This window comes from Microchirus variegatus (genome assembly GCF_963457635.1).
Source record: "Microchirus variegatus genome assembly, chromosome: 14".
NCBI lineage: Eukaryota > Metazoa > Chordata > Actinopteri > Pleuronectiformes > Soleidae > Microchirus > Microchirus variegatus.
The window spans coordinates 12,656,718-12,682,186 of record NC_139815.1 but is presented as its reverse complement, the minus strand read 5'-3'; the positions used below and the strand labels follow the sequence as shown (position 1 = coordinate 12,682,186).

The 25,469-nt window shown below is 41.4% G+C and overlaps 1 protein-coding gene across 2 annotated transcripts in view; it reads right to left on the bottom strand.

The window, feature by feature from the left end:
- Positions 1-367: 367 nt before the first annotated feature.
- The window catches only part of LOC310936421 (FERM domain-containing protein 5-like), a gene marked incomplete at its 5' end in the record, with an annotated part of 65,104 nt that continues 40,002 nt past the window's right edge, over positions 368-25,469 (bottom strand). The window contains 13 exons of one of the 2 annotated variants that reach the window (XM_083900482.1): positions 368-1,023; positions 5,028-5,134; positions 5,216-5,284; positions 6,380-6,454; positions 6,570-6,661; positions 7,383-7,446; positions 8,431-8,519; positions 8,713-8,800; positions 9,518-9,641; positions 13,200-13,297; positions 14,241-14,319; positions 14,440-14,482; positions 15,394-15,498. In XM_083900482.1, coding sequence (XP_083756608.1) covers positions 434-1,023; positions 5,028-5,134; positions 5,216-5,284; positions 6,380-6,454; positions 6,570-6,661; positions 7,383-7,446; positions 8,431-8,519; positions 8,713-8,800; positions 9,518-9,641; positions 13,200-13,297; positions 14,241-14,319; positions 14,440-14,482; positions 15,394-15,498 — 1,623 coding nt within the window. In that variant the 3' untranslated portion in view covers positions 368-433. The remainder of the gene's footprint in view (positions 1,024-5,027; positions 5,135-5,215; positions 5,285-6,379; positions 6,455-6,569; positions 6,662-7,382; positions 7,447-8,430; positions 8,520-8,712; positions 8,801-9,517; positions 9,642-13,199; positions 13,298-14,240; positions 14,320-14,439; positions 14,483-15,393; positions 15,499-25,469) is intronic. The other variant, XM_083900483.1, reaches the window with a different exon arrangement.

The window sequence follows — 25,469 nt, the reverse complement described above, 5'->3', positions numbered from 1 at the left end:
CCTTTGTCTTACAATCGCTGGTCAACAACAACAACAACAACAACAAAAACACACCTCAAGACAGCAAGACATTCTGTGTAACAATGATGTAACAGCATAAATTAGTCAAAAAGTAAAGGCAACTGTTTTTGGTGGTTGGATGACTGTACTCCGTCAGACCTATTTGACCCCGTAGCTGTGAGATTTTTGTGCACAAATAATAATCAAAATACTTTGCAAAGAAAATATGATATTTTTCCCATTGCTAAAAAATGTTCAAAACTTGTCAGGAGTCCTTGGCTCTGTGGCAGGACGTCCTTCCTTTGAGAAGCTTAGTCCATAATAGGAACCATATTTTTGTTCTCGTCCTCTCTCCTGACCTGTCTCTCTGTTGAACACATCTCATCTCCATCTGCGCAGGGTTGTGTTCAGTCTGTGCACCTTTCAGCTCACCTCACTTACTGATCAGAAAACCTCCCATCCATCGTAACTTACAGGCGAACCAGCGCCGCAGGGGGCAGAAGTATTCAAAGTGGAACTGCTGGAATTCCGGTGTCTTGCGGATGTCCCTCAGAAAGGCTATGTCCAAGTCTGACTCTGTCAGCATGATGAGGAGCAGCAGCAGGGCGAACAACAGTCCGATCGTAACCAGGAACAGACGTAACACACTCAGGATGAATTTGTTCAGCTCCTCTGCATCGCTCTGTGGCGACTGTCTGCTCTTAACCATACGCAGCGTTCTCCTGCCAAGCCTTAACTCTGCTGCCTTCCCTTCCTTCGATGTCCCCGCTGCGGAATCCTGCTCCTCGTCGATGCTGCATGGAGACCCATTGTGGTGGCGGTCCAAAGGCATTTCCATGCCGTGGTCAGCCACAGGTGTCGGCAGCACACTGTCTGAGGGGCTGTAGGCCTCATCGGAGATCACCGCCGATGTACTCGCCTCGCTGCCGTCCATCAGCTGACGCCGGGAAGGCATGAAGCAGTCGCCATGGGAGACGGAGCGCACGGGCGTAGAGTGGGCACTGTCTCGAAGAGACTCCAGACCTGCAAACAAACAGAAGAGGAAGGCACTTCAGGAGAAGGAGACATTGTTGTTTTTTTTTTGTAATTGACAGGTATTATCGCCTGATTGACTCCTCTTTTCACCACTCCCTGTCAGGGAACTGCAACTCTCTCTTTCATTTCCTCCTCCTTCTTCGTTGGCTTGATGTCAGTGAATCATTTCACCATCATTTGCATAGTAAGTGGAGCAGTCTACACAGTCCACTGGCTAAAAAAAAACATCCTTTATGTGAAACATAGTAAAAGTAGTTATCACGATGTCAAACATATGACATAATAATCGCCCTTTTCCAGGCAATTGTTGGAGATAAACCCACGTTTTTAGGATTCTATTTAACTGATCTACAGTTTGGCATTGTTCAGTAGGGGTGGGCAATACTGCAAATTTTGGTATCGATCCGATACCGATCCAATACCAGTCGGTATCGGCGATACTGACTGGTATTGGATCGGTATCGGATCGCTGATACCGATACAATACCAATACTTAGGGCGCTCCTTTTTCACGCTGCTCTGTCCTTTCGTTTGGATTATTAATTTGTTAATTATTAGTTAATAGTAATCCATCCAGGACAGTTTATAAGTAGAAAAGAAACAGACAGACAGGTTGCCTCCGCAGCAGTGCCGACAGGACAGGAACTGAAGTATCGATATTATTACGCTGGTATTGATCAATATCAATACCAACGTTAGATCAATATATCGATATTTTTGGATCGATCTGCCCACCTCTATTTTTCAGTTTGATTCTGAAGTCAGATGTCTCTTCCTGTGACGGCACTCTTGACAATCAGTGGCCGGCAGTCTGATGACATCACGCATAGTGTCACCTTCAGCTTGGAGCCTTGCCAGAGCAGGTCCTAAGGAAAGTACCTGATACCAGGTACTATGCTAGTGGAAACGCATAAGCCATAAGAGTGCCACATTTACCTCTGCCAAGCTGGTTATGATTTCAATGGCATTTGTCTGTGAGATGCATACCTCAAAAAGTAAAGGACCAGTTTTGCTGAAATGATCTCGGGATGTACAGTATGTTAACTGGACACTCTAAATTGACCCCAGCCATGGGGCGCCTCATCCAATGTCCCTAGTTCCCGGTCACAAGCTCAGATAAATGGGAGGGTTGCGTAAGGAAGGGCATACAGTGTAAAAATCTCTGCCAAATCAATATATGCAGATCATCCGCTGAGGCAACCCCGAGAGAGACAGAGAAGTCGAAAAGGAAGAAAAAAAAGCTAGGGATGTATTTAATGATGCATCTGGATTTGAATTGTCAAGACTGTGGACAAGTGAGCTGGGATGGAGCCACTCCCAGCTGACATAAGGAAAAAGGCGGTGTACACCCTGGACAGGTCGAGTGACCAATTTATCTCTGCATGTTTGTGGACTGTAGGAGGAAACTGGAGAAAACCCTTGCTATGTAAGTTTCAGAGCTACAGTGGATGACATCAAACCCCTATAATGGAACATTCTCTTCAACTTGCCCTCCAGTTCATAGAAGTCGCTCTACATGCATGATTTTCAACCACAAAACTACTGTGACGACCAAAAAAAATCCAGTTTGTCCCGCTCTTGGGCAAAAACACACAAATCCCCAATTTTAAAACTTCTTCTTTCCAAATATCTTGATCAAACACTCACAGTTAACAATCTCATCAAAAATGAAAACGGCTTTGTAGCGAGTGTGTGTATTTTTAAAGGACCTGCTTTGGATCTTAGGAGGTGCCATCGTTATTGCAACCACTAACTGCAGGTGCATCGAACACACAGCTGAGTCAGATCAGCAGATTAGGCTGCACACTGGTAAACACACACACACACACACACACACACAAACACACACACAGCCACAGTATTTCCTTTTCTGCCTGTTCTTTGGAAGCAAATAGGGAAAAGGTTTTAAGCAACATCTGTGTCACCTGAAATGGATCCAGTTGTCCAATTGTGTAAGATAAAAGACTTAGAGGTGTCACCTCTGATGCTACATGAGACCTATGAACAGTTTCTCAACTCTCACTTGATCATCATGTTCTCTGGAGGCAGGATAATCCTGATGTAAGTACCAGCCCACAATTGCTCATGAGAATATCGTACAGTCTACACAATCCTGAAATATTTGATTGACTCTTCAGAGCTGTTCCTTTCAATCCTATACAAAACTAGCCCATTGACTAATAAAGGATCATCTTATCTTACCATCACTACTGCCTGGTTGGCTGCATCCATGGAGTTTGGGTGGGACAGCGAGTCTGGAATGGCTTCTGGAGCTCTGTCCACTTCCAGGACCAGAGCCAGAAGTGGAAGAACCCCCCGGGAGAGCGGGCAAGATTGGTAGGACCCCCAGGGCCTTTCCCAAGAGCCTGGGTCCCAGGGACAACACGCGCACCCTCACATCACGATAACAGTGGTTGACCATGCGCAAGTGAACGTTCACCTTGGTCTTGATCTGGATCAGACACTTCACCATGGTTCAAGGCGAGCAAAGAAAACACTGCTGTTATCCTTTAGAAATTCTCTCCAAGTTTTCTTCGCCGTACCTGTCTTTGTCTCTAACTACAGCGGCTCAGCTCACGGCTGACAGGCAGGTCAGCAGAGAGAAAGACAAGGCACAGGAATGTGGTCTACTTGTGCACAGTCCACCTCGCCCCCCCCCTCTCCCCCCACCTGCTGTCAGCTGTGACACTCATGGCATGGCCACTGATGGCAGGAGCTATTTACAGCCAGAGATATTATTACCAGTGGAAAAAAACAACACAGACAGAGCAACAGGACAGAACACAGGGGATTTGTTTCGCTGTTACAACAATGTCACAGACTGCTCTTTATGTCAGCGGGGGTTAGCGTGGCAAAAGACCGCTTTACTGTGAACTTACTATAAGTTTATTTGATTGTACTCATGCTGGTTGACTAACCTGCAACTTACTCACTGTGGCAGCAATGGTAAAAGGTTAATAGCCTGTTGTAAGACAGAAGGCACAGTAAGTGCCCTTTATAAACTGACAGGATAACGTTCTCACATGAAAATAATGCCGCAGTTCACTGGCTGATGCTGGAGTATTTCTGCGTTTCAGAAAGTGGACAAAAGAGTGCATCAGCGTATGAATATGCAATTAGTTTGTTTACAAGGACAATCTATTGGTATTCAGAACAACCTCCAAGCTACATTCCAGGGTACTACTCGTGCATAAGCAGCAGCTATCTAGTATCACAAATGTTGATGAGAAGATCTTTCAAGAGTAACCTCACTACAGCAAAAAACCAACAGCTACAACCACCAACTTCTGATCAGATCAGGTCGTCCTTGAGTCCATGATGACCATAAGTCATCTATAACTATACACTACGTCCTTGGTTTCAACCATAGACCTTTTATAAAAAGAGGTCTATGGTTCATTCACCGACTACTTCTGGAGCTTCATGTGGGTGATGGAGGTTCAGAGTTTATTTCAGAGTCAAAAAAGAAACAGTTTCACTTTCTCCTTTGGCCCAAGTATCAAAAATAAATAAAGGATATAAAACACAATACGCAGGTCATATAGCCTATCGCAACTTCACATCAACATTACATCGTGACCGGTGCTACCAGGTCAACAGTCAATTAATCAGAGCGTCTCGGAGAGTCACAATGTACGACGAGAGACTGATTGTTGAAGTGGAGAAACATAAAATCATTCATGACACCAGATCAACAGTTCTTCCACGTCGGAGAATGAAAAGAAGCTGTGTTGTTGTTGTTTCCTTTACACACACAGTCTATCGCTGGATCTTGCAAAATCGCGTCCGTTCGAGATTATCTCGCGATCTTCCGTGAATACCGCTGGCTCCCAAGGCACCGCGCCGCTGCCGTAACGCGCCCGGTGGGGATTGACGCCGGGCAGAGGACGAAGCAGAACCGCGCCGCTGACGTGCCGCGGCTGTAACGCGTCCAGTGGAAATGCGGGGTAAGGGTTAAGAGACAAAAATGTTTCAGTACTTCTCAGATTTACCTTCCATGATGGAGATGTGCACAGCTCTACGTCGGGTCCTGGGCACACTGGTCAAACGAGGGCCATGGGTGATGGAAGGACAGCTCCTACTTGGTACCATGCCAGCCCTGAACAAACAATGTGAACATTAGTAAGTAGGAAGTAGAACATCTCATCATTCATAGCAAGTATGTAGTTTTGAATGTTACCTGTGGATTTCTGGGGGGTCTCTCTTAATTTTGGCACTTTGTTCCATTACTTCCTTTGCAACTTTTCCACTGAGAAAATGGAAAAAGGCGGTCAGTTCATCTGTATTCCGTTGTCGGGCAAAGAACTATATAAGGAAGCTTTTATATGGTAGCTTCCGCAGACGTACAAAACTGCGTTACTGTGCGTTACTGTGCGTCACTATGTGTTACTGCCACAGTTAACATTCATTACTTTGCGTTACTGTGCATAACTGTGTGTTACTGTACTGTGCGTTACTGTGCGTTACTGTCACAGTTACCATTCATCATTGTGCGTTACTGTGTGCTAATGTACTGCGCGTTACTGTGAATTACTGTGCGTGACTGTTACTGTGCGTCACTGTGCGTCACTGTTTGTTACTGTGAATTACTATGCGTGACTGTGCGTACTTCACAGTTACCAATCGTCACTGTGCGTTACTATGCGTTACTGTGCGCTACTGTGCCTCACTGTCACAGTTACTGTGCGTTACAGTGTGTTACAGTACGTTACAGTGCGTTACAGTGTGTTACAGTGCGTTACTGTGCGTAACTGTGCTTTACTGTGCCTCACTGTGCGTTACTGTCACAGTTACTGTGCGTTACAGTGCGTTACTGTGCCTCACTGTGCGATACTGTCACAGTTACTGTGCTTTACTGTGCCTCACTGTGCGTCACTGTGTGTCACTGTGCGTTACTGTCACAGTTACTGTGCGTTACAGTGCGTTACTGTGCCTCACTGTGCGTAACTGTGCTTTACTGTGCCTCACTGTGCGTTACTGTGCATCACTGTGCGTTACTGTCACAGTTGCTGTCACGGTTACTGTGTGTTAATGTGCATTACTGTGACTCACTATGCGTTACTGTGCGTTACTGTCACAGTTACTGTGCGTTACTGTGCGTTACTGTACGTTACTGTGCTAACCAGTCTTGTTATATCCTTCAATAACACTCTCGGGTTGAAACTTTTAATTTCCAGTGACGAGTGAACTGTAAAGGGTAATGAAAGACAAACACCAACTATACACGTGCAATCAATTTTTTCCAAGATTGTGGAAAAACCCCTACATGATTCAAGTGGATGAATATGAATAGTAATATTCCTGATTTGCCCATGTATTAAGTGCTGCAAAACACATTTAATACCTGTATCTAAAACGACTACCCTTGAAGAAGAGATTACTACTGGACACTGTGCGGACTTGACTCGACTTCTCCAGCCTGTAGGCGAATGTGGAGAGAAAAATCACAAACACATTAATCAACTGAAACAAAGTAAAAAAAAAAAAAAAAAACCTTTTCCAAAAGGGAATGTGCTAAAGGTGTTCTGACTCACTTAAAGAAGGCCTGATTCTCGACTCCACACTTCCACAGATGCTTACAGGCTTCAGGTGTCGGTGCAAAGTAAGTCAGTATGATCTTCCTATCCTGCAAGCCAACACGTGACACAATATTAACAACTACTGTTTCTAATGGTCTGGTTATTTTCTAAGTATTTTAAATAGATAGAAAATGCTGTCCCTGAGAAAATTGGGCTTTTAGAGAATTCATTACACTATCTCTTAAACTGTGTCTTTACTTTGTCCTTTTTGTCTGGGAAGCCACATGGGTAACACACATTTAGTCTTATATCTGTAACATCTGTCGGTAAGGGTAAGATCACATTTTTTGTTACTATTGATACTCATTTCCTGTTTGTTTATTTTTTGGTAACCTACATTCTCTCTTGTTTTAGACCACTTCACTCCCTGTGTTTTTTCCGCCACAGTGATTACATGCTCCTCCTCCATTAGTTTCAGCTGCGTTTAATTTACTCACCATGTTATTTAGCCACTGCTCACCTGTGAGTTTCTTCCAGTTCACCTCCACTCCTGTCAGTGTTCACACTCTGATTCTTTCCTTGTGTTTAACCAGTTTAGATTTTTGAGATTTTGCTAACCTTTGTGTACCGACCCTAAACTGATCTTCCTGTGTTTGTTCTCCTGCATTTCAGTCCTCTCACTAGTTCCCAGTTACATCTGTATTAAGGATAGATTATTTTAGCTCCCCAGTGACAGTGTCTCCATGCATAAAACAGGGCCACACTCATTTAACTTGCTGAAATCCACAGGCCAAAAAGGGCAGTGTTTTCAATAATTCATTTGCATACCTCCTTTTGATTTGCATATATATGGAATGTCTTTGCTTCAAACTTGAGTTTGGTAACCTCATCCCTGAGACAAATAGAGGGAAAAAAGAGTGATCAGAGATGTAAACAAATTGAGTAAAAAATTGCAGTTCAACAGAGTCAAAGAAAAAGGTGGAGGCAGAGCAGAGGAGAGGAGAGAGAAGGCAGAGAAAAGAAAGGAGAGAGAAAATGAAAAAGGTGCTAAAATATTAATTTAGCTGGAGGCACATTAATAAGCCCAAGCACCATTCATTTCTGTGAGGAAAAGTCTAGAAGCATTGATTTAAGAACATACAAGACCTATAAATTACAAGAAAACAAAAAAGTGTAAATCTGAGCTTCACAGTCGGTCCTGAAAATGTTACTGATGTCTTCAACCAGTTTCCTTTGCCTTATTTTCCGCCCACAAACTTTAGATAAATGAAACATTTGACTGCACACAGTCATCCATCATGACATGATGCATTAAGCCAAATCACATTTAACACACAGCTTCCGCTCCTGGCTGAACAAAGTTCCATATATTTTGGTTGGAGCTTTTTTTCCTCATAAACATCTCAGCATCTCGGAATAATTCAATTATTTTAATCTCATCACGATATGTGTGTGTGATCAATGTAGGAGAAGAATAAGAATCTAAATACAATGAACAAAAAAAAAGATAATGTTCAGAGCCAACAGTAATAATTTGGATTAAGCCACACAAGCTGTTTGAACCAATGATAAGATTTTCTTCTTCCTTTTTCTGGCGCTAAAATGATCTGAGTCACGTCTGTTATTCTGAACGAGAGCGTGAATGATTTATACTAAATCACCTGCAGCGTAACTTAAACATTTGGTCTTAAATATTAAGCAACAGTCAGGTTTGCTGCCATATGTCTTGGTAAAATTATTTATGCAGGATATTTGTTTGCTCAGTTTGAGTTATTTATTTGGGACTGTAATTCTTTGATGGGCTCACAGCCACAAAAACACACTTTCACTTGTCACTGCCATCCATATCCACTTGTAAGCGTTCATCTGTACTCACCATTTGAGGAAATGGACCCTCCTGTTTCCTTGCAGCACAGTGAATCCAAAAGGAGTGAAAGCCAGAAAAGCTGGGTTGCCAGATACATCCTGACGGGACCATAAAACACAAAATTACAGTGAGATTTTGATTTAGGGATACTCAAGATTGCAGTAGAGAAATACAACATTTACACCATTTACAATTAAATTGTAACAAATTTTGTTAAATTCCCCTCAAATGTAATCCAAAAACATACAGTATGTAATTAATCATCGTATCCAACAGCAAACCAAACTTTACCTTGCATGGATGAGGGTCCACTCCATATGTCTCCAGCATCTGGGCCTTCTGGAGGAAGTTGAGCTCTGATGTTTCGGGACTCTGACCTCTGGGAGGAGAAAGGGGAGATATTTTGAGTAAAGATCTGTGCTCATGTTTGGGTTATCAAGGGTCAAGTGTGTCAATTTAGATGAAACTGTTCTAATTTTTGAGAAATTTAAGATAATTATACATATTTTATAAAAGTTTTCATTCACCTGACTATATGAATTGTTTTTCATAACCCCAAATCAGCATTAGCTTTAGCAATTAGCATTTTATATTTATATCAGGAGTTCAGCTCTACGGAGCCACCATTTAGGACCACTATGTACTTACAATAGCCCATAATGGACAAACTAAACACTTTTGAGTTTTGATGCTATGTGAAGGTTCTCCAACACGTTTAAAATGAAGGGATGAGGTGAGAGATGTTCATCTGCAACCTACAACTTCACCAGTAAATGTAGTGACTACATTTTATACACTGTACAGTACGTATAGGTCTCAGAGATGTAAAAAGCTTATATACAGATTTAACCCATATTATTAGCAATCCCCCACTTGTGTGATTTTATTCTAATCAATACATCAAGAAGTTAATTAATTATGATCAATTAATTGCGGAAAAAAGGGAGGAAGGCAAATAAACTACACCAGTGTTGTGCCCATACTGCTGAAATGTTATGAGAACACCTGAAATGATTATGTTCCCTTTTTTGCACACAGGAACTGTTAGTAAGTTGTGTGAAGGTTGTATAGGACATGCACACAGGTGTCACTTTACATCAGCTCAGTCTTGTGGATCTCAGCAATCCGCCGCTCCAGCTTCTCTGAATGCTTGGGGAAGAACTGGAACTTGGAGCAGTATCCCTCCGGGTGTTTCCCGGGGTCGTAGTCACCGATTTCAGCTACAATGTGGGGAAAAGCATAGACACAACAAACGGGGGGATGAGCATGGCTTCATGTTTTGAGCCACTTACTTCTCTTTCAGTCAGGACTGAAAGAGAAATGACCATTCTCGATTAAAACTAAGTAAATAATAATAATAACAATCTGTATTTATAGAGCCCTTGCTTAACAATGTGACCCAAGTGCTCAACATTCAAATCAAATCAGAGAAGAAGAAAGAGGGGCATTTAGATAGAGAAGCGAGAGAGCAGGATCATGGAGTAGATTAACGTACATGACCACAGTTACAATGAGAGAAAGTTAAATAATAATGAAGACCCATAATAAATGCATGTAAATTATCCCCAAAGGCCTTTATAAAAAAACTAAAGTTTGCCTGAGTAGAAAAGACAAATTGAGCTTTTGAGATAAGAAGAAGGATCCATCAGTTGATCTCAGTGGATGTTTGGCAATATATCATAGACAGATATACATATATATATATATATACTGTATATAGATATAGGCAATTTAATGCTTTAAAAGTGAGTATAAAAACAGATTTCCAATCAATACGGTTGTTCTGGTGATTAGGTTTTGGACCAGCTGAATGGACAATGGATAGAAGCCTCACAGACACCAGTGTAATACATTACTATTATCAAGTTTTGGGTAAATAAATATCTTTATGAGTTGAATGGACTTATAACCTAATTGAAAGGGACGTTAAATTACAATCAAAGACAACAAAAAAATGGTAAAGTAAAGTACGGGGTAGCACTAAGCATGTCTTAGACAGAACCTTGGGGAACACCACAATTCAGCTGAGCCAATTAGGGTGCATTCACACCAGCCCTTCTTAATCAAACCCTAGTTCATTTGCTAGGAAAGTCCGGTTCATTTGGGGAAGTGTGAATGTGCAACCGAGCTTTGGTCCACCTAAAAACGTAGGTCACGGTTCGCTTCAAGTGAACCAAATGCAGGAAATGGACTACAATGCAGGGAATTGTGGGTAAACACAATCAAAACATACACATGTGTATAACGATAGCTGGGAGAAATGGCTGAGCCCATTGTTGCAGCGTATATATGTCGTATGTTTGCTCCATTGGATGCAGTGGTGAACCGTGTCAAAGGCAGAACTTAAATCTAAGAGAATTAAGGGGTTACATCTGTCAGCAGATAGTAAAGGACCACTAGTGACTCTGACAAGCGCTGTGACAAGCTCTTCTGAAAGGTATTTAAAATATTATTGTTTCAATTCAATTAATTTGGCAGATTCAATTTCATCAAAGACTTTAGGTAAAAAGGAGAATGTGGAGATTGGCTTGTAATTACTCAGGGACAATGGTCCATTCACAGTTTCTTTAGTAGAGGGTGAAGAGTAGCATGTTTAGAGCTTTCTGGGAACATGCCTGAAACTAGAGCAGTGGTAAATACATCCAAAATGACTAATTAAGTAATCCATTAATTAACAACAGGAATTTGTAATGCACTGAAAACTGTTTTTTGTTTTACTGTCATACACAATAATAGCCTTCATTTCATTTATTGTGAGAAAATGCACAACGCAGTGTATGATTTCCTTTCTTCTATGCAACATTGTCTCACTGTATTCAATACAATGACAAATAAAGCGATTTCTATTCTATCCTGGTCATAACAGTTAATACTGTTCATGGTGTGACCTTAGCAATGGAACGTTTGCAGAATAAACAAGGCAAAGTGAAGCATTTGAAATAGACATTTCATGACTGTACCCGGGCTGATGTGGAAGAGCTCCAGAGTCAAAGTGGAGATCCACATAGTTTAGATTGTGACGGACAGTTCAGCAACACTGAAAAGTATTGCTCATATACACTGTGCAGTTTGGAGGCTGAATCTTTAAATAACTTCCATAAATATGTTATAGAAAATATGTGTGAACCACCACATTCTCCGGAGGGAGAAGTTTGTCTTTGAGTGTTGAGTTGGCATGTCTGTATCACAGTGGCTGCCAGTGTTCTGTGCAGAGCTGCAGTCAGTTGCACTGCGGCTTCTTAGTTTACTACTGACACCAGTTTACAGATGGTGGAGGAAGTGCTGTGCTGCTCAGACATATGCCACTGCTGAAAATTATACTTTGGAAACGTTCTTATTTAGACCAGAAATACTTGGTAACAGCATCCCATGCATGAAAGGAGGAGTCAGATAGTCACTGATTTGGCAAGTCCTGTTTCTTGCTTAAATAAGAACTGTTTGACAACATGTCAATAACCATAGGATTATTACCGTGTAATTGTTTGTAAGTTGGCCACGCGGTAGTAGTAGTGTTCTCCCTGTGTGTGCGTGGGTTTTCTCTGGGTTCTCAGGTCTCCTCCCACGGTCCAAAAACATGCAGATTTGGGGATTATCTAAATCAGGGCCAGGTGTAACTGTCATACAGAATAAATGTAACTAAATGTAACCAAATGTAATGTAAAATAAAGGTAACTACTCCGTAACATATTGCTAAATAACTTTCTGTATTTATTACTTAATTTAATTTCACTCATTGCATGATGCATATACAATGATACACTGCGATCTAGTGGCGGTGCCGTCACTTTGCGGGTATAGCGCAATCGCCATGCATTGTGGGAAATGTATTTTATGGTCAACACACGCCTAAAAGCAGCTTAGACCTATTTTAACACAGATTTTCAAGACCAATTGATGTGAATGAAATGAGATCTATTGTGGTCTAAATTGACAGTAGGAGTGAGTGTGAGAGTGGATGTTTGTTTGTCTCTATGTGTCCCTGTGATGGACAAGCGATCTGTCCAGTGTGTACCCCGCCTTTCGCCCTATATGTCAGCTAAGATTGGCACAGCGCTCCCAGCTTTATGTGGAGGATAAAGCGGTAGAAGATGGATGGATGGATGGATGTTTGTAAGTTGGGTTAGTTCAAGTAGGATGCCAGATTTTAGAGACATATTGAAATAAGAAGCTGCACTTATACTTGGCGTCACACAGTCCCATTGTTTGTTTTATATCTATTTATTTAATGCACCCGCAACAGGTGGAGATTGAGAATGAAAGTGTGCAGCAGAAAATTATCACATTCTTACACCTTTGAACCTTAACTGCTGTTGTGGAAATTGTCTGCTGCTGGTGAAGAATGAAATAGAGACTTTTGCTGGCTGGCAGGGTTTATTTTCTTTGCAAAGAAAAGGTCAATCTGCACACACCAGGGATCCCAGCTGGAGAAAGACCCAGAGCATAGTGAGCCCTCCACTTTTAAACCTGAGCCAACTCCCCTTTCACATTCCTTCAATAGACAAAGGAGTCTGCCTTTCCAGGCCGTGTTTTCACACCTCTTTGTCTACTCAAGATATCGGGGAGCCGACTCCCTGCGGATGTTGTAGGAAGGTGCAAGTTCAATATAGACATCCTAATTACACAATATACAATACACAATACACAAAAGGACCTTCTGTGGTAGGAGAAGGGTGATGGGCAGTTGTAGCTCTGAGACAAAGAAATGTACCATTACACTGGCAAAAAAATGGCAGTAGTTGCCCCAAAATGAAAGGCACAGTATTGCATTTTGTCATTACCTTGTAATATGTAGGCAGCCAACAGAGCAGCATCTGATGTCTTGCAGAGGAGGCGACCATGGTAGAGATCCCTCTTAACCTGCAGGAAGACGAGATATCTGTGGAGTGGAACACACACACACACACACAAAAAAAGTCTAATTTGGCTCATTATTTATGTAGGATCGGCGTATGGGCTGCTCTTCAGTTAGCACACGAGGTTTAGGCGAGCACATAATTATGCAAAAAAAGTAACATCCTTTTCATGACAATGACGACATGAAAAGGTTTGTGATTGCTGCTTCAACACTGAAGTGCACTGGGAGCAACTCTTCTGGTCTCCGTCTCAAACATCCATGAGATCACTAATGTGTCATTTTCCTGTTCATTTAGGACGGTGATTCATCTCTTAGCAGTACTTTGTAGTATACATATACACAGATATCACCTGATGGTATCAGCTGATGTCTGTAGTTATATATAAGACATATAATATGATACACAATGTGATCTGATCCTGAGAAAAAGAATACTTGTAATCAAGAAAGCTATATTTCAGAAGGTGCTCCCCATTTTATTATGGATTATTTTGGTTAATTAGTAGGTTGTGTCTATTAATACTATTATTAATCTATTATATATGCTCTATAAAAGGGGCTTTACTGTGAATAGGAGGTTTCATTACATGGAAAATATCGTCCAGGGATGTGATTTTGAGGGATGTGTGTGCGTGCTCAATATCTCTCTGGCTCAGTTTGTTCAGCTGTCAAAGAGGCCATGCACTATGTAATCGTCACGAGGAGCATCATGACACTGTAGTTTATGCAGCTTAGGATTCAAACACCCGTGCAGACAGACTCACAGCATGGAGCTCGACTGCTGCTGCTGCTGCTGCTGCGAAATAAAACATTCAAGTTCAAGACTAATAGTGAACTGAGGCCAGTTAAAAAGACTTAGAAGTTGTCAAAAAGGGCAAACTCTTATACTTTATTGACATTCATAAGCTACGTGTCCATTTCTAAATGACCACCTGCTGCCCTGTGAGCTATGAGAAAATCTTACCTGGTTATTTCCTCTTTCAGGGCAGCGGGGTCAGGTGGGTAGAACTTGACACGCAAGCACATGGTGAATGGAGGCTGGGCTGCGGAGGAAAGGGAAGAGATGTACTCTGTGCAAATGTGTAGTCGTCATTTTTGTGTGTGTGTCTCTGCGTTATCTTTGCATTTTGTTTCATACACGGGTGAAACCAAAACACACTTACTTTTAATCTGTTTGGAAATCGACTTTGAAAACTCCAGCCAGTGCTGAAAAGGACAGAAAAGGAAGTAAAAGGAAATGTGGAAAACGTCGAATCTCTCGCTGTCAAACTGCCAAGTCTGAAGTTGCTGAATCGTCAGCATTTGAAGAGGACGCTCAATCTCAAAGGCACTTCCATCCTTTTTTTTTGCCTTGTGTTTATTCAAACTCGCATGCGGAGACGAGACGTGTGGAAGACAATCAGTGAGGCGTTGTCTTTTCTCAGAATAATAAACCGCTCAAGTTGAACGCCGGCTGTAATCAGCGCGATGCTGACTGACACGCTGACAATGATGAGGCACAATCATTCCCCAGAAAGTCTGTTTACTTGTTTTGTTTGTTTACTTACTCGTTTTATTGTCTTTTTTTTTTTAAATACCTCTAAACTGGCTGCTGTCCTAACAGAAGCTGCAAACGTGTGCACATTTTTTTTTTTTTTTTTTTTTTATAGCTCGGCAAGCATTTGTATAAATTAACATTTCAAAAGTGCACAACAAACAACTGTGTAGTTCAAGCTCTGCAGATTCACCAGGCACTGAGAGCTAATTGCTATGATTGATATTCCTATCAGTTACAGAGGCTGGTAAAGGATTGATTATTATTATTTTTAAAGTCTGTAATAAAGTATCTGTCACCACCTCGGAGATTTAATTAGTCATTTGCTCTACCAAGTGATCTGCAAGCTCCACACAGTGACTTTTTACGGGTTTCATTTAAATAGTGCAATCATCCTTGTCAAGACGTTTAATGCTATATTATCTTACATTAAAAAATGTATCTGCTTTATTAACTTGTAGTTCACATCATGCAGATTAAACTGAGGTTCCTGTAAGGAGAAGAACCTCAGAGGAACTTTATGGTCACACTCGGTCACACACTTGACGTTAATATCAATTTATTATTAAAAATTAAAACGTACCCTCTGCTTGTCCGGGTCAACATATCTAATGCCAAAGTAGTCTTTCTCCAGCAGGTTGAGATGATGGCAGATGAGGTCAAACAGGTACTGTCCCTTGGCATCGCGCTGAAAAAGACAATATATCCGGAAATTAATCAAATGTAAGCAGGAAATTATCTCTACCATACAATGATCTGCACAAGTTAAACCAGGTTAAAACTTCAACCTGGATCACAAAAACTATACATTCTTCCTATATTTCATGATGATGTCCATTCTTTTTGGAGCCTCTGAAATGTCCGACAGCACCTGTTTTAATATTTCACAACCCTCGAGAGAGACGCGCGATCAAATATTCATCACGGCAGAGGGCATGGCATCTGAGAGAGCTCTGAGACATGTCTGCTGGAGAAGAACTGATGAAGGAGAGAAAGCATTCACTGTGTAACATAGAATCTCGTCTACAGTAAAGAACCAGGACATACACTAATCTAATCTTCATTTAACCTAAAATAGCTCTGAATTACACAACAAGGAAATGTGTGTGTGTGTGTGTGTGGAAACAGATCTGCTATTCTGGAACCTGCAGTTTCTCTCAGCATGAATGCTGCCCGACATAAAACCACAACTTTCCCCAAAGACCCATTACAATGGGAGTCTTCATTTAGATTTTTACAGCAACATAAGGTACAAGACAACGAGTCTGCCATGGATGCTGAACGCTACATGAGAGCCAGTATTTGAAGTTTCACTGCAAAGTCAGCAAAATCCAACCTTTTAGCCAAGACACTGGGATTTAGCAGAACAGTTATGGTCGCTCTCAGGTTTGTCGTTTAAAGGCGGTGAGGAGTCGTGAGCTGAAACTTCTGATAAATTAACCCGAAATAATACTGGGTCTACTCCTGCCTTTGCAGCAAGAAGACACGGGTTCCTGGGTTCGAGCCCCGTTTGGAACAACTTCGGAACAAAGGGCCTTTCTGCAAAGAGTTTGCATGTTCTCCCCGTGTGTGCGTGGGTTTTCTCTGGGTTCTCTGGCTTCCTCCCGCAGTCCAAAAACATGCGATATGGGGATTAAGTGAATTAGTCGCTCTAAATTGACCGTAGGTGTGAGAGTGTGAGTGAATGGTTGTTTGTCTCTATATGTGGCGCTGTGATGGACTGGTGAACTGTCCAGGGTGTACCCCACCTACCGCCCAATGACAGCTGAGATAGGCACAGCACCCCCCGCGACCCTCCGGTGGAGGATAAAGCGGTAGATAATGGATGGATGAAATGCTGGGTCTTAAAGTCTTCGGTCTCGGGATTTGTGCTTGCTGTCTGTCCAAAAAGTCAAAACTGAACTGGGAAAGAAAGTGTTTTATGTTTGCTGCTCCCTCTTCCTGGGACATGTTACAGGAAAACTTTGAAATAAAACTTTTAAGGGGAAATTGGATGACCTGGAGGCAGAAACATCTGCCTGTAGATGTTTTGCCTGAGGCTTTTATTGTTGTAGCTGACCTTGAAATGTTTGCAGTTTTCGACGCTAAGCGATTTGAATGTTTGTGTACGACTATGCTGCTGTCTGTCTTTACCAGGACAGTTTTGAGTCTTTTCCTGGTCAATTGAAGGTTAAAAGAGCTGAGGGAGGAAAGAGTCTCTGTGCTCAGTTCAACATGGAAACAACAGCTTGCACTGTTGGTTACATTCTGAAATTCACAGCACCAGCAAGATAGAAATCATTGTATCCTTCATTGTTGTCCTCAATTTTGTATTTCTGTCCTCATTTTGTCCTTTCTGTGAAGCTGACCGTGAGATAGTTTTTGAGACACAGTGTCCCAATAACAAACTATTTGTTCAGTTTTATGGAAACAAAGGTCCACAAATTCCCAGCATTAACTTTATGTCAAAGTAATTGTCATAGCCTGGAGGCCAGAGGTTTCCCAACCCCTTTTCATATCTTGAAGGGATCTTTTATTGTGCATCTGCAAAGACACTGGTGAATGCCTGCATATCGTGAGTGCATATACATTGTGAGGGTCATTTTTCTGCACCGTGTGATCTGTACCTACAGGACACATCCTTTTGTTCTCCAGTAAAGGACACAATGAAATATCTATACTCTGCTTTTTTAGAAAAAGACACTGCGCGTTTATGCACAAAACTGCACAGTCAGAGAGAATCAAACGGAGATACATGAGAACGGAAGAGGTAACGAAAGGGAAAGACAAAACCAAACGAGGAGAGGAAAGGAAAACGGAGAGAGGACAAGCAAGGCCACATGACACTGATCTGTCGGTTTTTTTTAAAAGAGAGAGAACGTGGTGAAGAAGAGCTGCAGTAAAGAATGAGTCTGTGTGAACCATTTCCAAATGACATAGAACATGTCATAATCTCAATATCAGATGTAATAGCCTTCATCAGCTTATTTAGTAGTTATTATCCCTAGTATAAAATAACATTTACAGTCTTTGCATATTTTGTTCAGCTCCGGCTCTAAACCCACAATTCACCAGAAGTTCTCTCAATTCAAGATCACCTTGACAAGTTGAAGCAATGTCCCGACAACTTGTTGTACCTGGACACAGATTGTCTCCCTTTAATCCTGTTGACAGCAACATATTTTCTCTTCTTCTCAGTCTGGAGCTACAGTACGATGTGTGCATGCTGAATAAAACCTTTGAAACCTTCAAAATGTGACTTGAATTAAAATGGAATCTTTAAAATGACTCTCTTATGATGAACCTGTTATACACTCACTGGTATAACTAATAACTTATAATCAGCCGGTCACATGGCAACTCAGTGCATTTAGACATTGTAGACATAATACTGTAGGTCTAGATGACCAGCTTATGTTCAAAATGAGTATAAGAATCGGGAAGAAAGGTGATCTAAGTTAGTGTGAACATGGTGTAGAAGTTTGCATTGTCTTGAGATCTTGCAATGGCTTACTCGGTTGTCTATTGATCGCACAAAGTTCCACAGGCAGTATTCCGTAGCTAGCTCTGGCTATAAAATTCAACAAAAGTCCACTTCAGAAACTAAAGAAAAATCTTCGATTTATTACTCGGTTTCAAATTTATAATTCCACTGACTTACAAATGAGTAAGTGGCCATTTAATACACTTTTTGCAACTCATTACAAAAATCATTACAAATCACTGAGAAGACTGAGAGTAAGAGTACACTCTTAGAAATAAAAGTGGTAGAACCATATAAGGTTCTTCGGCTTGTCCTCATAGGAGAACCCTTTTTGGCTCCAGGTAGAACCTTTTTATAAAGGTTCCACCTGGAACCCTTAGTGTTAGCAAGAACCCTTTAAAATCCTTTATTCAGGAAAGGGGTTTTAAAGGGTTCTCTCGATCAAAATGGTTCTTACTTGAACCATTAGTGTTACCAGGAAACCTTTCTTTGGGAAAGGGTTTTTCAGAAGCAAATGGTTCCAGTTAGAACCTCAACCCTTGTAGAAGAACACTTTTGGATCCCTTATTTCGAAGAGTGTAAGGAAACCATTTGCTTCCATAGCTCTCAATCAATGACTCTATGTCATCAAAAACAACAGAACGTCTAGCCCACGTAAATGGTCTTAAACATGTACCAAATCACCTAAAACATGAATTCTAGTGTGCTTTTAACATTTTGTAACAACTGTATTTATCACTATGAACTGTTCTTTTGCCTCTACACATGGCCTACACAGTCAAGCTGCTTTGAGTATTTCACAAACTGCTGATCTGCTGCGATTTTCACACACAGCCATCTCTAGGGTTGATCCAAAAAAGAGAAAATATCCAGTAACAGCAGTTCTCTGGGTGAAAATGCTTTATTGGTGCCAAAGGTCAGAGGAGAACAACCGGACTGGAATATAATAAAAAAGTTTAAACCAAAGCAGACCATGAAAAAAAAAGACAAATGTCTTGTCCAGACCTACTCAGCATGCTGACCCTCTGTCTCCTCTGTCAGTGTGTCTGCACGTCACCGTCACGACACACACACCCTGACGCGCCAGGACAGACCTGCTGAGGCCAAGCAGCAAAAATAGAACACACACCCACACACACACATGTACACACACACGTACACACACACACACCCTTTCTTGGTTGTCAGCGGTACACCTGTGAATCCACAACATCTTCAAAGCCTGCACCTCCCACTCGATCCATCTGCTGTGCTCTGTAGTGGAAACTACAGCATTGCCCAAAAAAAAATCTTCCCCAATCAATCATAATGTTCTTCTTCTTCTGTGTGCACCAGTACAACATTTACATTTTACACATTCTGAACTGGTGACAGTAAACAAATCTCTCTCTCACATAAGCTGCAGAGCTTTTTATAGCAGCAGCAGCAGCAGCACAACTTTCTACAATGGATTTACGAGCTACCAGATTTTAAATAGTGCAACCTAATGAAGAGCTTTTGATCTACACTCTTTTTTGTGCCGGTAATCTTATCGTTCCAGGCAATTCACCTGACTCTGCACTCAGAATCACTGTGTAATGGTGATAATGAAGTGCACACTAACCATGCCTGGCTTCACGAAGCAGTGACAGAATAAAGCAGTGCGATGTGCAACTGCCTGTAATGTATATGTGGTGTTGTGACGCATAATGATGACACGCGCTGATTTTTGAGAGAGCTGACCAGGACTCCACTGGGACACAAAGGCACAAACCTTATTGATCTCAAGTTAAGTGTTCTTCAACATCCTTGGCAGATTTAAACCCAGAGACCAGCTGCAATACCCTGGTGGCGGCGCAGAGGTAACACTATACAGTGTGTTGCCAGTTAAAGCGCTGTTTTATTGTTTTCGAGACAATAAAGTGAAGATCTATGATGTGGTTTGGCGGTCATGTGATTCCAGTGCGGGGAACTGTTTCTCACACTGTTTTCTTTCCCTCAGGTTTTATTGCTGGAGGGGAAATAATTAGATCTGAGCTCTCTTTGGATTAAAAAAAATCCTTTTGCTGCCAAAACTTCAGGAAATAAAACAACCTGGTATTGAGATAATTGACAAAGTGTTTTTTTTTTTTTTTTACAGCAGGCTTTGTAGTGAGATTAATCTCTGTTTTACACTCAATACAAGGACTTAACACGTAGATCGATGTGTATCATAAACACATTCTAAATGAAACATACCATTCAGCACATCTGTATAACCTTTAACACATAATCCTCCAAATGCTCTGCCTATTTTAACCATAAAATTGATTTTTGACCATTTTTCCAGAATAACTTCCAATATATGGCAGTTATTTACAATTTCCTGCATGTTAAAACAGCATATTAACAATTTAAAGTATTGAATTTGAATTTTGAACAGTATAACATACAAACATTACAATAAAATTTTTGAGTCTTTGTCTCAATGTAAAAGTACAAAAGTGCGAGTAATATTACCGTAATAACCACAATGTTTCACGTGCAACTTCTCAGCTTTCATAAACCGTCGGTTTTTTTCTCCGATAGCAAAAACCGTTGCATAATTTAGCAAATATATATATATATATATATAAAACTATATTAAATATATTTAACATATTTGAAAATCAGACCCATGTTTCCCCTTCCCAAAAAAGATGTATGTAATCTTGAGCCAAACTGATGCTAAATAAGCCATACAACCTGAATTACCACAATGTATAAACACACATGCAATGTCATGACACTATATGTCTGTAAAATTTGTAAAATGAAATTTAAGGGGACAGGAAATGACATGAGCCACAGAGGCTACTGGGAGCTAACAGCAGTTAGCATTAGGAAAAGTGACAGATAAATCCTCTGAGGCTGGAAGTTTGTGTAGAACTCTGTGCTGCACTGTGCAGCCAAGAATAGAACTTCCGGTTTTCTGATACCGTTGCCCTAGCCTGCACTCTTGCCTGTTTTACGGACAAAGTGGAGCTCCACGAGACAACAATTCCAGGAATTTACCGCATTGCGACGTCCCAATGAGTGCGGAGGTCAATATCTTGTGTTTTATCTCCTGTACTTAGACTGAGGAGGACCACAAAAACATGAGTGAGTCATCTTTTTCTCAGTCCCAAAGGAGGGATTTAAATGATTAAAAAGTTGATTTTGAATAATATGTCTCCTTTAATGAAGATGGGTACAACTATACATCAACTTAAATGAGAATAGCTTAGGATGTAAGAGAAGGTTTAAGGCCTTGGAGAATAAACGTGCACTTGACCTTAAAAGAGACACATGGAAAACTAAAGTACAACTTATAATTAAGATCTAAAAGTTTCCCTGTGGTCTGCACCACAAACATCTACTGGCGATGCTCCTGTTATCAGCAAAATCAGCCGAGCAGGACGATTACGGTGGGAGTTAGAGAGGAGGAGGAGGAGGAGGAGGAGGAGGATATGTCGCAGTCTGACAAGCCTCAAACTGAAAGGGAACAATCCGTAACTGGATCATCTCGACTACACAGTGATCCATCGTGTGGCCACTGAACTAAAACAATGGGGTTTTTGTATAACCAAAGCAACCCACAGCAATTCACACCACTGACACTAGAGCGAGTGCATTCTCAGTGGGTGTTGTCTGCCTGTGCTGCGCTCGCTATTCCTATGAATTACTTTGTGTGTGTGTGTGTGTGTAGTGGGTTTCAGGGTCACAGGTGGGAAGAATGTGAAGCAAAGATAGGATGAAGAACTCGCACAGCAGAAGCCAATTGACAGGACGATGATGACTATCATCAGTGGTGTTGTCATGACAGTGCTGTCAGTTGTGTTAGCAGGTGAGACATGTGCATTCAATGTATAGTTTCCAACAGTAGTCCATGTGTGTAGAGGGACCAGCTGTGATATCAGCCACAATCTCTAATGAGATTAGTGCAGGAGCTGTCAGTGGAAGAGCGATGCATTAAACAAGCAGAGGCCTCTAAGTGCTTTCTGCAGCATGCACCGCATCTCGTCACACAGCTACAATAAAAGTGATAAATGCAGAGCAGGAAATAAACCAGACTGGGGCCAAATGACCACTGTGGACCTTAGCGAGCGTCAGCAGCAGCACCGGCACGCTTCTCTCAGCGTGGCCAGGCCTTGCGTCAGATTAATTATTGAGAGGGGTTCCATATCAGCTTGGGAAACACCGCATCAATAAATGATGGTGTCATTTCAAGCTAGAAGATGGAAATTGCAGCAACTGAGCACATGGTCCTGAAATGTAACTGTTTCTATAGCAGCATCCGTTTAACGGTGGTGTTTAGTTATTTGTTTTTGTGTTACTGTACGGATCTGAGCTCAGGGGAGTAAAAATAATAACAGTTTTGTGATGCTCTCTAACAACACCCACTTCCTAAGGGTTGATAATTAGCATAATGCACTGCACTGACTCTAAAGGCCACATTATACTTCTACAGCTGCGTAATGCGTTATCCAACTGCGTAACCACAGAGACCCCTATACTCAAAACACACAAATACACAGAAACAAATATATTTTATTCACACAAAAACAATGTACACAGTGTCTATCCCAACCAACACAAAGTTGCACATACAGTGGTCTACAAACAAAACAGAACCCTTTTATGCTAATGCACTGATTGCAGATTGTAAACCTGTGTGACAGGTGTTTTCCAATGTGATGAGTCAGTTTGCATTGTAGGGAAATTAACTTTAGAATTTTGAATGCCAGTGTGTTCCTTGTGAAAACAAGAGATTTTCTTCATGAAAAGTGTGCCAAATGCAGAGAATTGTGTGTAGTGTTTTGAAAAAAGTGTGTTTTAGAACTGCAATTTGAGTGTAAAACAGGAATTGTGCTTGTAGTTTAGCAGAGTTGGTTCAGGGGGTTGGTGCATGAGTTACCTGTCGTGGTCATTGTGTCTCAAGTACCAGAATTTGTGTGTAAACAATTGAGAAAAACTGTAAATACATTCACTTGTTTTTATGGTCAAAAACCTCCTAGTTGCTGTAAACAGGCTGATAGAAATCTCTCCTTACTGACGCTTTCCTCAGCCGCGGTGTTTCAGACTGAAATCTCAGTCGTTAATTGGAACTTCCGGTCTAGGTCCGCTTTAATACAGATTTTGTAGCACAGGTTTCTACTTTCTGACCATGATAATGTCTCTATGAGTCGTGAAGAAAAATGCATTATATAGTGTGTGCACTGTGGGATTGTTTGTTAACCGAGAAACAGAGAGAGAGAGCCTGGCTTCATCAGATTTCTTGCACTACTTACAAAATGTGATATACTACATTGTTTTGAATGTGATGCAGAATTATACATCATTAAATTGCAATCATTTACTGAGAGATATATCTTACTAAACATGGGCACACAGTGTGTTGTATCTTCAAACAGAGAACCAGAGCTATACAAACTCTATAATGTCTAATAGGGTTTCACCTAGTATGACATCACTTGACTATTGAGTGTAATGGACCTCTGCCTTATTTTTTCACCCGTCTTATTGCCTATGAAGTGGCCCAGTGGGACTCGGTGAAGCTGGGGCTGCACTCTCTACATATACAGTACCTTCTCACTTGAGTAAATCCTTTCTCATTCAGACAGAGGCTCATGCTCCAGGGCGATCCATCACAGGATGTGGGGCCTGAGAAGAGCAAACTCAGTAGAGTAATAGCGGCACACCACACACCGAGAAGATAGCTTTTATGAACTGTGGTGAGGTTTGAAGGGAGAAGAGATGGAAGGAGAGACAGGCGTCAGAGGATAGGTTAAGGAAGGAGGAGAGGTAAAGGAAGAAGGAGGGGCAAGGTGACAGAAAGGAGAAAATGGCAAAAGCACCAGAGGACAAGGTCCCATAGACCGGAAGTTCCAATTAACACTGTTTTTTTGGTGTGTATCTGCACCATTACCTCGTTTATGAAGCCCTAAAGTTTCAAAACAAACAGTTCAACGCTGGGTTTTATTGTATTCTCGGGCTCTGCAAGTGTTCTGAAAAAGCCTGGTATCGTGATGTGAGGATCACTTCTCCTGAACAGCAGATCCTCCTGCTCCGGGCACTAGTCAGGGCACATCTGGTTGCGTATATTGTACGACCCTGGGTCAAAGGCGTAAAAGGGACTGCGGTAAAGCTATTTTTAAACATTGTTAAAACAATGTTTGATAATGAGTAGCAGTGCATCCACTGTTCCAGAGGGGGGAGCTGCGCTTGTGAGAGCTGACATGCTAATTACGTCACTTCCAGGTATTGGCCAATCACAAGACAGTTGGGAAAGCTCTCGTTGGCTGGCCAATCACAACACAGTCTGTCTTCTGGGGGTGAGATTTCAGTCTGAAACACCGCGACTGACGAGAGCTTCAGTGAGGAGAGATTTCTATCGGCTCATTTACAGCAACTAGGAGGTTTTTGACCATAAAAACAAGTTAATGTATGTAAGTAGACCTCCATAACTAATGTGCGATAGGACCACTCTATGGGAGCTTTAAAAAAGAGGTACAACATTTGCAAGTGTCTCTTATTCTCTCGGGATCGTATCCTAGAAAAGTTCAGTGATGAGCGAAACCTAAAAATAAGTAAGACTTTTCCACTCTGTCCTTCCTTTAACCCTCAGTAGCAGCTCCAGTGACTGAGCAGTCAAGAAATGCTACGGATGTCGCGCTGAAAATGTTCAATCGGCATTTTTTTACATTTTACTCTGTTTGAGTACACCTTGAAAAATCACATGCCTCGCGTTTCCTGTAACTCTCCGCTGTAATAGAGAGCACCGTTTGGTCTGAACTTCCTCTTATGTTGGAGCATGGCTGCATGACATTAACAGATACACCAAGGGCAGAACATACAGAATCAATACAACTGGCACCGCTGTGTACAGTATATCATCATGTCATTTCCTCCAGCAGAGATGATACATGTTCACAGGAAACAGTGCTAACTGTTCTTTAATGATATTATTTCAGCTAACTGCAACAAAATCATATTTCAGTCACTGAATTTGTGCTAATTTCAGACATAAACTTATAGTTGCACACATTTAACTGAATTATATTGTAGCACATCCTTCAGTCAGCATCAATAAATAATATAAATGTCATTTTCTGGTATCAATATTTCATACACACTTGATTAACGTTATTCTCACTGTCACAGACAGCCCCAAAGACACATCAGGCCTCGGGGTGTTACCAGCACATTATCTGCCTCAC